This window comes from Hypomesus transpacificus, chromosome 23 (genome assembly GCF_021917145.1).
Source record: "Hypomesus transpacificus isolate Combined female chromosome 23, fHypTra1, whole genome shotgun sequence".
In the NCBI taxonomy this organism is placed as follows: domain Eukaryota; kingdom Metazoa; phylum Chordata; class Actinopteri; order Osmeriformes; family Osmeridae; genus Hypomesus; species Hypomesus transpacificus.
This window is the reverse complement of record NC_061082.1, coordinates 11838311-11852694: the sequence shown is the minus strand read 5'-3', so window position 1 is coordinate 11852694 and position 14384 is coordinate 11838311. Positions and strand designations below refer to the sequence as shown.

Below are 14384 nucleotides of genomic sequence, written 5' to 3'. Positions count from 1 at the left end.
GGAAACCCCTCCCTCCCAACAACCAGATCAAGGCTGGGGTTTGAGTCCTGAAATAAAAAACGTGTCAAATCTATCCAGGCTCCTGTGTTTTACTTGCATTATACCTGCTAGCGTTGCATTCGGAGGAAAGAATAAATGATGGAGTTATCTTTAGCCGTTCTTGGCGTATTTATTTAACAGGCTTCTGACACATCAGTCTCACGGTCAGAGCTAACTTCAACTGACTAACATATGGCAAATTGGCCTTTATAGCCTGTACCCTAGCGCCGCCTGTGGCGTAACCATATATAAATACCACATAACATATACATCTGAGTACATAATGAACATATCTCAACAATACCTACAAATGTGGACTGTTTCTAGACATGCAGTTTTTGAATGCTAGTTCTGTTAGTGATCTAGAACCTGATGTGGCTTCAGATCTTATTATCTCAGAGACTGGATACTGTACAAGCCCACTCCAGGCGCAATATGGATTACAACAGGGATAAGTTTGCGGCTCTGCAAAGGAGGATTGAGGAGTTGGAGACCTTCCTGAAGGGTGGACGTGAAACTTGAGTCGCGGCTACTCGTCAAAACAACTACACCAATCTTATCTACTTTCGGCCCCGTAACCGCGACTCCCCTGGAGAGTGCTGAAGCGAGACTATCTTGCTCTTCCCTCCCCCACCAACATCTGTGGCATGGTCTCTACCCGGGTCATGACCAAGGATGTCTCCTTGCCAATACAATCTGCATAGGGAGACTCGGACTGATTGTGGTCGAGGGCACCAACCCAGACCTACTCACACATGAACTTTCACCTACTACAGATATCACCACCCCCCCACCCCCATCCAACGCCTTCGACTGCTTGTTCCCCTGGGTGGCTGGCGGGTCTGTGTCCAGCGCCTACCATGGCTGCAGGTCCAGATGCTGCTTGTCTACCCCCCCCCCCCCTCCCACACAAGTGTCTTTGTAATTGTTGTGAACTTATGTGCTGAGGTTTTTGCTTGTTCCCACACTGTACTCCTCTAGGAGCATTGTATGGGGGTTGCCTTTTTCTCTCTCCTCATGTTATGCTATGCTGTAACCTTTCTAGTTGGCGCCGCAAATGTCTGCCTAGGTAGGGTCTCCTGCCAAACTAAATTCCGTGTTTGTGCAAACTTTCATGGCAAATAAACATCAATTCAATTCACTCCAAGAATGGGAAGGAAACTGGTTTTGCATGTGCATAACCTCATTCTGGTAAACTCAACTTGATTACATTTCACTTGGGAGAATTGCTCTTCCTGAGGTAAGTTGTCCATAAGGAATAGAAATCCCTCTGACCACCAGCTGCCTTCTTGAACCCCCCTTCCTGCCAAACTTCGTAAGGAACTCCCTATTGGACCACCCGTGATACATATTAAGGAATTTTTCGTAACCGGCCAAGTCCCTGACTATATTAAACAAGCAATTAAGCCCCTACTTTAAAAAAACTAACGTGCATCCCGGGTCTCTTTGCAACTACAGGCTAATTTCAAATCTGCCATTTCTTGCAGAAATTCTGGAAAAAGTTTTACAACAGCTCACAGAGCACCTTTCCTCAAATCACTTGTATGAACCCCTCCAGTCTGGATTTTGTCTGTCAAGGTACTCAATGAACTTATTAGCCTCTGACTCAGGGGCTCTGTCCTGGTTTTCCTGGACCAAGTGCAGCATTTGACATTGGATCAAATTCTCCTGGAACGTATGGGGAACAATGTCGGGAACTCTGATGCAACACTCCAGTGATTTAGAATCAGACAGATCACAATTTGTTCACTGACGGCCGCTCATCCAGGAGCTCCATTGTACCGCAAGGTTCTGTCCTAGGCCCTCTGTTAGTATCTCTACATGTTGCCTGTAGGAAACATAATCAGAAGCTCTGGAGTACATTTTCACTGCTCTGCAGATGACACCCAGCTATACATGTCCCTAAAGCCTGGAGAACTACAGCTACTACTGGAAACATGTGTTTCTGGGATGAGAACTTGGATGACAGCAAATTTCCTGCTTCTCAACTCAGATAAGACAGACATGAACATTTTGGTACCTTAAAAAATACAGAAAGAATTACAAATAAAGCATCTCTGTCTGCATAAGAATCATATAACTTGAATTAAAAAATAAAGTAAACCTGTAACTGTATATTGTTACTGTTCCTAGTTGGAAACACCGGGGAAGGGGCAATCTTAATCTTATTTTAGAGTTTCTTTTCCCTGGAACAGATTTCATGTTCCAATTGAGGGGGGCTGGCACTGTCTTAATGTCTAGGGCTACATCAAATACCCTTTTGGGTCTGCTAAATTGCTGCACTAGTTCACACTTGACCGGTGGGGACCTCATTCGTACTATTAGCCTAATTCTTACTATTGCTGTAACTGTTATTTGCTGCCTGCATTATCTAATTCCTGCTGTCTTCTCCCTGTCCCCCATCCACCCCCCCCCCACACACCTCCCTTGGGGTGTGGGGGGTTTGAGCTGGCAGCATCTGCCTAGTTGTTGGTCTGCCAACGTTGGACCTCATTGCCAGTGAACATCGATCTGTGACAGTCTGCCAAAGCTGGATCTAGTTGCCAAGTTGACATCGGTCTCCCTGACGGACAACAGCGAGTTCCTGGTCCTTTCCCGTCCATCCATCTGCCTGTGATACTGGGCCGATCCCACGCCACCCAGCCCTCTGGCTTCCACTGCTTAGACTGACATGTACCAACTCTGACCCAAGTTGAACACTGGATTTTGGTGTTTCAACACCCATTAACATTTTCCTGTTGTATGACTATGTTTAGCCTGTGTTTTGCACCTCTCTTTCACCAACCGTCTCTGGAGGAGGTTATCCCTCACTGAATAGCTCCTCCCAATGTTTCTTCCATTTTCTCTCCTCCAATGAGTTTTTCCAACCGCATCAGGCTTGGCTCTGCTACCAGCCTCCTCCACCTCAATAAAAACATATAATTTATTCAATCGCTGGTGAGTTACTGAACTTGTGAATTGGCTTTATTAAATGCATTTGTCGTGCATCATGCTACAAAACTTGGTTTCCGGTAGCACCTCTTCCCAAGATTGAGCATTTGGTTTTATATAGGGAAAAGTATGGGCAGTATGGAGGGAGGCTCAATTGTATACTTCTGAACATTTGTTCTGGCCAAACGACCCAAACAATATCCCTTGATATAATGGGGAAGAGAGGTAAACTGGTTAGGATACTTTTTTGGTCGACATGAGCTAGCTTTAACCATGCTTGGCACACTTTTTTATAACAGAGAAAACGTTCAGAAATGTAGTTACTGTAAGTTGATTGTTCCGTCAATGATTACACGGAAGTTGAGCAAGTGGGTGGGCCAAAGAAAGGGCTTTGATGGATTTCATCAAGTATCAGCAACCAATCTCAGCTGATTGCTGATTGATAAGCAGCTGTGTGACTGGGTGCTGCACGAACAAGCGTGAACAGGTCAGCAGTATAAAAACAGTAGCTTCAGCTCAGAGCAAGTATGAGTTGTCTGGCCAGTCAAGTTATTTATGATTCAGCCCAACATTACTTGCAGAAGCCACACAGATAACAATGGGTGAGTAGTCATATTTTCAAATGTTTGGTTTGCCTTTGCTTAACATGAAACAACTTGATGTCTTCATAGCATTTCTAGCATGTTCAGGGCTTTGAACAGTGTAACCATGTCAAGGGAACTGATTTTAAGTCTTGTTATATTCCAGCCGAGAAGAATGTTCTGATCGTGTATGCCCATCAGAATGCTGGTTCATTCAATGCTGCAGCTAAAGATGCTACTGTTGAGGTTCTGACTGCACAGGGCTGCAAGGTAGAGGTGTCTGACCTATACAGTATGAAGTTCACAGCTGTTGCCACTGCAGAGGATATCACAGGTGAGGCAGCAGTCTTAACTGCTCGACGGAGACTAATGCTGGGGACACACTGCGTTTCTTTTAATCTTATAAGATTTTCAAACCGAGACCACAAACATGAGGACAAAAAATCCTAGATTTAGCCGTTTTGCTCCTACAGTGTGGTCACACTCAACACACCTCACACCAAGGGAACATCTGATTTTATCTGCGGAATTATCAAGATAATCGGGATATATGTTACCTAGGATTGTCGAAAGGGCCGAAATCGGCCCGATTATCCTGTGGTGTGTCCCAAGCTTATTGGAAGCTATACTCGGCTTCTTGGTGCTTCCCTTGACATTAGTTTTGTCCTTCATCCAGGAGAGGTGAAGGACTCGACGCATTTCCGTTATGCAGAAGAAACCAAACTAGCCTGGCAGGAGGGCCGGCTCTCTAATGACATCATGGCAGAGCACCGCAAACTCACCAAAGCGGACATCATCATCTTCCAGGTTGTTGCATTACAAACACAATTTCTGTCTTATGGTGTTGGTTGTTTTTAACCCTAATTTGGTGATTTGACTTGCTGTGTCCTCAGTTCCCCATGTACTGGTTTTCTGTTCCTGCCATCATGAAGGGATGGATTGACCGTGTGCTCACTCTGGGCTATGCCTTTACCTCAGAGAAGAGGTACAGCCAGGGTATCTTCAAGGTAGTGAAACCTTTTTTCCCATGGTCCATCTTATTCCAGAGATTAAGCAACTCAACTATTCTACAAGCTAGTCTATACTGACTCATACGACTCTTCCTTTTTCCCAGGAGAAGAAAGCCATGCTATCCTTCACCACTGGCTCTAAAGAGTCCATGTTCTCTTCCAACGGCATCAATGGAGACATGAATGTAACCCTGTGGCCTCTACAGGTGGGAGTTACTGAGCCTTATGCCTTTTTGCTTTGAGATTTGGAAGACTTGCTGATTTGATGCATGTACTCTCTCCCTGTGTAGAATGGGATCCTTCACTACTGTGGCTTTCAAGTTCTGGCTCCTCAGATTTTCTGGGCTCCATCTTGTATCACCGCTGAAGCCCGCACCACAATGCTGGAGCTCTGGCGAACCAGGCTTCAGGGGCTGCAAGGAGAAACTCCGCTGACCTTTGTCCCTTTGGATAGTTTTGACAGGGAGCATGGCTTTCAGCTTAAACCAGAGCTTCAGAAAAAGCATGCACTCCAAGAGTTTGGATTGACGGTAGGAACCCATCTGGGGAAACCCCTCCCTCCCAACAACCAGATCAAGGCTGGGGTTTGAGTCCTGAAATAAAAAACGTGTCAAATCTATCCAGGCTCCTGTGTTTTACTTGCATTATACCTACAAATGTGGACTGTTTCTAGACATGCAGTTTTTGCATGTTATGTTAGTGATCAAGAACCTGATGTGGCTTTATATCTCACTCTCAGACTGGATCCTGGACAGGCTTACTCCAATAATGGGAAGGAAACTTGTTATACATTTGCAGAACCCCAGTCTGGTAAACTCAATTATTACATTTTACTGGGGAGAAATGCTCTTCCTGAGACAAGTTATCCATAAGGACTAGATATCCCTCTGACCACCAGCTGCCTTCTTGAACCCCCTTCCTGCCAAACTTCTTAAGGAACTCCCTATTGGACAACCCATGGTACTAATTAATGACTTTCTCGTAACTGGCCAAGTCCCTGATTGATTTAAACAAGCAATTAAGCCCCTACTTAAAAAAAACCCAACGTGCATCCCGCACGCAACTACAGGCTAATTTCAAATCTGCCATTTCTTGAAAGTTTTACAACAGCTCACTGAGCACCTTTCCTCATAACTTGTATGAACCCCTCCAGTCTGGACTTCGTACTCAATGAATTTATTAGTCTCTGACACAAGGGCTCTCTGTCCTGGTTCTCCTGGACCAAGTGCAGCATTTGACATTGGATCAAATTCTCCTGGAACGTATGGGTAACAATGTTGGGATCTCTGGTGCAACACTCCAGTGATTTAGAATCAGACAGATCACAATTGGTCCACTGACGGCCGCTCATCCAGGAGCTCCTTTGTCAAATAGAGTACTGCCAGGTTCTGTCCTAGGCCCTCTGCTAATGTCTACATGTTGCCTCTAGTAAACATAATTAGAAGCTCTGGAGTACATTTTCACTGCTCTGCAGATGACACCCAGCTATACATGTCCCTAAAGCCTGGAGAACTACCGCTACTACTGGAAACATGCGTTTCTGGGATGAGAACTTGGATGACAGCAAATTTCCTGCTTCTCAACTTGGATAAAACAGACATGAACATTTTTGTACCTTAAAAAATACAGAAAGAATTACAAATAAAGCATCTGTCTGCACAGGAATCATACAACTTGAATACAAAAATTAAGTAAACTTGTTACTGTATATTGTTACTGTTGCTAGTTGGAGACATTGGGGAAGGAGCAATCTTATTATTTTAGTTTCTTTTCCCTGGAACAGATTTCATGTTCCAATTGAAGGGGGCTGGCACTGTCTTAATGTCTAGGGCTACGTCAAATACCATATTGGGTCTGCTAAATTACTGCACTAGTTCACACTTGACCGGTGGGGACCTCATTCTTACTATTACTGTAACTTAATTGCTGCCTGCATTCTCTAATTTCTTCTCTCTGTACCCCATCCACACACCCCTCCACACCTCCCTTGAGGTGTGGGGGGTTTGAGCCGTCAGCATCTGCCTGGTTGTTGGTCTGCCAACGTTGGACCTGGTTGCCAGTGAACATCGATCTGAGACAGTCTGCCAAAGCTGAATCTAGTCGCCAAGTTCGGTCTCCCTGATGGACAACAGCGAGTTCCTGGTCCTTTCCTGTCTGTAGGTGGTGAATTGAAGGGCCGGAGACGCTTCGTGTTTGTCCCTGGCTTGGGCAACACAATTCAATTCTGGTTAGATTCTCAGAGAGATAATTGACTCGTTAATATCTGACTCCAATTTAAGAAATGTGCACAAGTGATTTACCTGTAACCTTGAGCGCCAAACAGTTAATGACATGAAACTCAGATGTAGGTAAAAATCGTCTGATTGATCAGAGCATCGACCCTAAAGTATGCGTCTCTAGGATATGTAAACCGATCACTCAGAGGCTCCAGTAAATTCCTGTGGAGCGTGGAGATCCACTGTAAGTGACTGAGGCCTTAAGTTAAAACCTACTTCAAAAGTCTATGTTTATAATCAGAGTAGATCAAAGTTTTCACCGCCGTAGCTTGATAGATACGTTTCAAGGAGAACAAGTAACTTAAAAATGCACAATAAGTTTATTATCTAAATAGTAAGATAATCAATACAATGATTTAATGAAATATAATCGAATACAAAACATGTCTTCAGAGCAATGGTTCACAAAAGTATTCACTATGAAGACTAGGCGCCTAACGCACCGGAGCTGTATAGTAAACAGAACTCAAAGTGATTGGTAAAACTTCCTATATACACCAAAACCTGACTAAAATGGGGACACCGGTCATATGACTGAAAAGTTGTCTAACGCATACAAATTCAAATTGGATCATTGATCAAAGCTGCAGTAGACCAAGTGGTCCCCTTGCAAAAAGGAATATGTTAAACACATGTTGGTCTGCTGCAGGCACAAACTCTGTAAACCCTGTACATGTACATGTTTCAGTATTAGAATTATTACTAAAATGTAATACATAAAATAAGAAACAAAATTATATCAAACATGACATTAAAAGCTGTTTAGTACAATATTTACAAGAACACAACTTTTAATGATCATTTCTGAGTCTTCCTCTGTCCACCTTCCTCTTCATTAAGGTGTTATTGTCATTTTAGCATTCATGCAAATCCAGGGTTTTTCCTGGTGCGAGGGGCGAGCTTTTGCGAGCTTCACCACAACAACCCCCCCTTCCCCCCCCCCTAGAATCGCCTCTAGTCTGTTAAGTTAGGCTATACTACAGTATTGTTTGTAGGCTATTCACATTTTGTTGGTGTTCCTTTGTCCTATTGTTGCAGCGGATTTAATAATTATACATTGATATGTGGATATAATAATTCAAACCTTTCAAAGTGCCTATACACGCATCTATATAAGCCCGGCATGAGGTGTGTAGCCAACCGGTGCTTGTTTAAAGCAGTCATAACCGGGTTCATAGGAATAATATAGGCTCTTCAGGCAGTGACAAGCCACATAAATAAGGATAACAGTGTACTGCCTATCTTGTCCTTCTGAAGTTGTTAAATTTAATAAGCTGAACATCAACATGTAACATCAAGTTTAGCCTAGAAATTCCAAACGAATTTGCGTTAGCTTTCAATTTTACGTATAGACTACTTGTACCGTGTCCTGGCAATAAATAAAGAACATTATGCTCCATGTTTGCCAGGTAAACTGGCAAGACCATCGAATATTCATGATGTTACTGTGTTTATTCCTTTGACTGGGTGCAACAACGCGATCAGTCAACCGACTATAAATGTTTTTAATGTCGGGCTACGAATTTATTGAACAACTTCTGTCTGATACGTGTGGCATCCTTTAGCCAAATAATTAGCCTACATTTTGCTGAGAGATTGAATAGCTAGACAACAAATGTTCTAATGAATCACCGACTAAAGTCATCTTCTGACATTGCCTTTGCTCCATGTTAAAAGCTCCAAAATGATGGACTGGCAAAAGCTTTATAACTATAAATCTACTCTAAAATGTACTTTAAAGTATGGCGACGACATTGGCAACTTATCCAGTAATAAATGTCGAACGACAAGTATGTCAAAGTAGTACAACCGTGATCCCAAGCTAGCGTCGACATCGCTGTGTTTACACTGCACTGGCAGCTGTGCAAACCACTTCCGGCGGAAATAAAGGGCATGTTTGTAGAGTCATGGCGGCCCCCTAGTTTTGGCGCGTAAACTAGTCGGCATATCGCGCTATGCTTAAGGAGCCTATCTATCACGCAATGAGCAATTAATTCGGTTTCATGTTCAATCCTGCTAATTCTTCTTGCACCTTCTACAACAGGTTCCTGTAGTAAAAACGGACAAGACATGTCTGTGACAGACTTCCTGTATCACCTCTGCTTGTAAAGCCGGGCAGGATGGAGACCAAGGTCCACCAGAGGGTAGAGGGTTCCCAGTTACAAAGGTGACTTTTTGTTTATGGAAAACATTTTTTGATTGATTCACGTATCTTTCATGCACATTGTTTAGTACATGTCATTAATCATATCAATATAGTACAAAGTTAGCTTTTGGCTTCCTCATGTGCCCCATTACAGCATCAGTTTCAAATAAAATTGGGAAAGATTCACAAAAACAACTTTTTCCATGCATTTCAGTAGATATGTCTCCAGTCAGTGATTTATTTACATTTGACACACTCACATCATTGCTACTGCTCACATCTGTTGCAGTGTATGGGGCCGAACACTGAGATGTGTGTGTCCTGGTGTCTGTAGGCACTACTGGTGCCTTCTCTACCTGGAGGGCCAGGAAAAAGCTCACACACAGGACCTTGGTATGTGGCACTACAGCACTACTCACTCAAAAACACACTTATGTCTGTTTCTAGCCAACGTAGATGGCGAAGGAGAGTGTATCTAACCAGTAACCATACAAGGGGAGTCATCAGGTGTTTCCTGTGTACCCCCTCACTCTCACCACGCAGGCTCCTGCATGCGCCTGTTCAGCACCATGCCCTTCTCCTCCTGCAACATGGGCACCTCAGCACCTGTGACTATGCCAGCCGCAACGACAAGTCCTACTGGCTTTCCACTACGGCAGCTGTGCCCATGATGCCTGTGGCTGGCGAAGAGATAAAGGAGCACCAGCCGCTGTGTGGTGTGTGAAGTGACCTCCCCGTCCGCAGCTATACACAGGACACCAGCACGCCCCAGTGCCCCCCCAAATGGAGGAGTTTGTGGATGGGAATCTCTCCTTATGGTAAGAATAACAATGTATTTTGGGCCTTAACATGTCTACCTGTCGCCTTATGCAAGCCTGTGTGTGGAAGTGCCTGTTTGTAACGCATACGTACTGAACCTTGCAGCACACAGGCACTAGTGATGAGGGGGGTGGGCAGTCCCTGACATCGTCTGGAAGCTGCCTCTGAGACTTTCGTGCCCAGCCATTTGTGGAGTGCCAGGGATCGCGTGGCACGTGCCACTACTTTGCCAACATCTACAGTTTCTGGCTGACGTGTGTGGACAGGAGCGGACAGTTCAGCTCCTCCTCACAGGCCATGCTCAAGGATGAGAGGCAGCAGCGCCTGAATGTGGGGCTTTGCAACGTCTGCATGAAGGAGTAGTCCAGTCCTTCTTGGTCGGGTGCCTTCAATAAGGTCTGCCTCCTGCATACATCCTAACAAGAACGGCACTGAAAATGCACTGCGATTGGTACCAGAGGCAATATCACACCACTACTAGTCACAGAGGCTGTGACCATGCTTGCTGGTTACCTGCAAGTCTGTGAACATTTACTGTAATATTCCTAACTTGTTTTACTCAAAGCTCATTCACCAAACATACTTGATTATTATCCTTTATATTTTCCTCTGCTGATTCATTTACAACACAGTAGTATTACATTCAGCAACTGCAGTATTTTGTTTTGTAAATTGGCTGTAGCTTTTAATCATGTAGATTACCAAAGTGGAAAGGTTTTAAAACAAGTGTCTGTTGCCAAGGATAGTGTACATAACAACCTTTTGGTAGCAGGAAACACTTCACCAAGCAGTAAATATAAGTACAGTTTAGTACGTAAAGGCTTTCATTGCCTCATTAAAGAACTGGAAGTAAACTGTGGGGAAAACTTGAAGAATCCCAAACAAGTACAACTGTTTAAAACAGAAGTGAACTGGTGCTATAGAGTTTATGACATCATGTATAACATGCAGTATGTACAACCTTCATGTGGAATTGGTTTTGATTCTGAAAGTAAACAGATTAAGTGACTGAAATTATGAAATGTTCAGTCTCTTTTGGTTTGATACCTCAGCAGCACAATTCAAAGACAGCTAAACTTGCTCTTTAGTTGGGTAGGCCAGAGTACTCCGCTATCATGTGAATAAAACTGCTGTGTTGCTGAATCAGATCAGTTACATATTGTAATATTGAATCATCGAATTATTTGATAATATTCCATCTGCAGATGTTATACACAGCAGATTCTCAACTAACTATCAAAACATATTAATTAGTCATTTCCACCTTACTTTAATGCTGAACAGTTGCTGTCTGCATAAAAATGGTTTCCTTTTTGAGCATCTACAGAAAATCTACAGGGGATATTTTAAAGTTTTAATATTAATTATTCCACGTCACCTTACTCCCCTGCTTTGTCGGACATGAACATGTTGTACCCACCAAATGCTATTTTTGCATCCCTGATGCACCCCCAGAGCTCCCTGCACATAAGAAGCCCAGCCTTTGTCACCACCACCGACCCCCTGAGCACCTCTGCACAACCAGACGGCCTCCAGGTCTGCCTCCAGAGCTGCCCCGGCTTTTCACCCTGCCTCCTGGCCGGCCTCCAGAATTGCCCTGGCCTTCGTCTCTGCCCCCCGGTCGCCATCCTGACCTGACCCCCCCCCCCTCCAAAACACACATCTATATTCCCCCCGACTAAATTCAGGAGAGAGGAGGATATCTCCCTGAGGATCAGGTCAAGGTGAGTGTGTTTACAAGTTCATACTCACAAACCCAGTTAGGGTTAGCCAAGGTTAACCCGACTCTGGAATTATACAAAATCCTGTAGAAAACCGTTAGAGATCACAGAGCACAGACCCTGGATCCAGAAAAGCTGTCAAAAAAAGGTTGGAACAAAGTTCTTATGGAGCCAGATGAACACCGGATTGGACGGGGGCAGACGTGTGAAAGATGTTGAATAGAGATGAATGAAGTTGAAAAGTTCATGGAAAATGGACACCTGAATGAATGATGCTAGTGTGGAGAAACAGAAGGGAATACCAACACACCACTTCATACATACAGTACAGACATGTTCCTATGGTGTACGTAACACCAGGAGAGAGGAAAACATCTCCTAGAGGATCAAGCCGAAGATATCTCCCAGGGATTTCCAAGCCGTAAGACACGCATCCACACGCAGGAAATTACATGCACACTCACCCGAGACACACATTGTCTTTATCTAGCTGACCACAATCCCCTGCACTTCTCTCATATTCTCTGCTATCTGTCGTTCTCTCTTTCCTTTTCTCTCTTCAGAAGATATGAACCTACAGAAGGAGGCGGTTTGGCAAAGACCTGCCCACTCTGGAGGGAATTCTGCTCCACTCTTGGCTGCAGTGGTCCAGCCCCTCCCCTTCACCTCTGGAAACACACCATGGGTCGGTGTGCAGCTCATCCACTGCCTCACCACCACAGACCACCTGGGACAGAATATACTTTTTTTTCAAATCTCCCAAGCATATTTACAATACACTAAATAAATAATACTGTAGGGGCCAACATTGTTTATGTTGAAAAGTTACAAACACTTCCTTTTTGATTGACACACGTGGGTGTGGGTGTGGTATATATACCGGGGCACTTGTGGCGGGAGGGGGTTAGGATACAAAGGGGGTTGGTGGCGCACCTGTTTTATTTTCTGTTTACCGTCAACTTATCGTCAACAACGCCAAATAACCATCCATTACAGCAGTTTATATTTTATTTGTTTATTTTCAACACTATCTACATGTTCTCATTCATCCGTTGTACTTCTGGCTTTCATTCATTAAACTCTTAAACTATAGCCATCACCGGAGTTGGAGATTGTTTGGAAGCGTAACTGCCTGGAGCCCATTAAGCCTCTTAGCGGCCTTTATTGGAGAGCAGTCGCTACAAATACATTATATCATGCTTAAGTAGTCTGTTTATTTCTAGGAATTTAAATTTCCAAATTTCAAGCGATCTTCTGTCCTTTTGAGCTCATATACTAGAATAGTGCCCATGTCTGTGATGCAGATGGTGATTGAGATGTTGGTCATTTTAATTTGATGACACACAGGCAGCCATTAGGTGCGTTCGACATGGACTGCGGCTGCATGAAACGACCGGCGAGAGTAGCCGCTTGCAGTTGGGGAGGAGTTGAAAACGGCTCTGTGAAGTCGGACATTCCAGCTTCTCGTGGTTTGCTGCGTTGATGTCAGTCATGGCCGATCAAGCGCTGTTTGCTTACTTTACTTTATTTATAATTTAACTTAGTCTTTCCGTTAGTGAAAAGGCTGACTAAAACCCTTTCTTCAACACATTTTTAATTCAATTAAACTTTTTTGAGCTTTGGTGAAACTTAAGGTGTCAGAATATTCCAAAACACGCGTCAAAGTTGTCGTGTGTGAGTCTGGCCAATCATGAAATTGCTGTGTCGTCACTTGAACCCGTGCAGTTGCTCTTGAGAAAATGCGCTCGGCTACACAGCCGGCAGTTCTCGAATCGTACTCACGGTACTTTGATGGCGACGTCACAGTGACGTGTCCTCGGCGCCGTCTCAAGTCGGACGAAAAGTCTAACCAGAATGCACATTTTCAAGTCAGCCGCCTGCAGCCGGCTGCGGCGCCGCATGAAGTCGGGTCATGTCGAACGCACCTACTATCAAGTTATCTGTTGCAGTGCTTGTCACCGCTCTCGCTACTGCAGTCTCAATCTGATATTTACAGATTACAAAAAATATTTCAGATTGCAAAACCTTTCTACAGATGCAAATATTTCCTACAGATGCAAAATATGTTTGGCCCTTATTTGATAACATACCAACCTCAGAGCCATAGTTTCTTCAGAGCCAACTCATGGCAATACTATGAATCTTACATTGTCAGTATTTATGCAGTGCCCGTGATGTCAGACTGTAGAACTCCTTGCCACAACCCACCTCTGCAGATTGCATCAGTGTCGGACAGGGTCTGGAAAGTTGTATGGTTTTTAATATTTTAAACCCTTATGTTAATATTCCCTGTCACAACCATGATGTCAACCCCCTCTTGCAAATTCTGCGGAAATGATTTAAAATGTTTAGATTCGATTTTATTCTCCTAATTTAGGCTGTATAGCACTAGCCTCAACAGAAAAAACTACATGTCAATGAATGTCTTTTGTGAAAGAAACACCTAATGTGTCAACACAATCATCACATGTTAAATACAATTTGTCTGAGCAGGTGATTTTTCTTTTTTCAATATTGCACCCTATTTAGTCCCACTTCTCACACCACAAGTATATCCGATGGGCCTGGATTGTAGGTGGCCTGTATTATTTGTATTTCCTTTTATTTTATCTAACCTGATTTTGATGTACATTCCTTGTGGACTGTATTGGATTTGCCATGTGCCTTGAGGCACACGGATGATATGTAATTATGACATCATAATAGATTTTAATGACATCAGCATACAGTTCCACAAAGCTGTACATGTGCATCATTTTAAAACCAGCAGATCATTGCTGCAAACTTTTTGAAGTAGCCTACATTTCTAGTCAATTTTCTTATGAACTTACTAGATAATAATTATTCAACGATAGCCTGCA

The 14384-nt window shown here is 43.7% G+C and overlaps 2 protein-coding genes across 2 annotated transcripts in view; both read left to right on the top strand.

Moving 5' to 3' along the window:
* Positions 1-72, top strand: part of LOC124485607 (NAD(P)H dehydrogenase [quinone] 1-like) — a 1601-nt gene extending 1529 nt beyond the window's left edge. Inside the window, 1 exon segment of the mRNA XM_047047314.1 lies at positions 7-72. Within this exon segment, the coding sequence (XP_046903270.1) occupies positions 7-44 (38 nt within the window). The 3' untranslated portion in view covers positions 45-72.
* Positions 73-3408: 3336 nt separating this feature from the next.
* On the top strand, positions 3409-5173 carry LOC124485641 (NAD(P)H dehydrogenase [quinone] 1-like). Its single transcript, XM_047047356.1, has 6 exons — positions 3409-3572; positions 3718-3885; positions 4228-4358; positions 4445-4558; positions 4666-4767; positions 4852-5173. Exons 1-6 carry the CDS (start codon positions 3569-3571, stop codon positions 5149-5151), a joined length of 819 nt encoding a protein of 272 aa, XP_046903312.1. The 5' UTR covers positions 3409-3568; the 3' UTR covers positions 5152-5173.
* The last annotated feature ends 9211 nt before the right edge of the window (positions 5174-14384 follow it).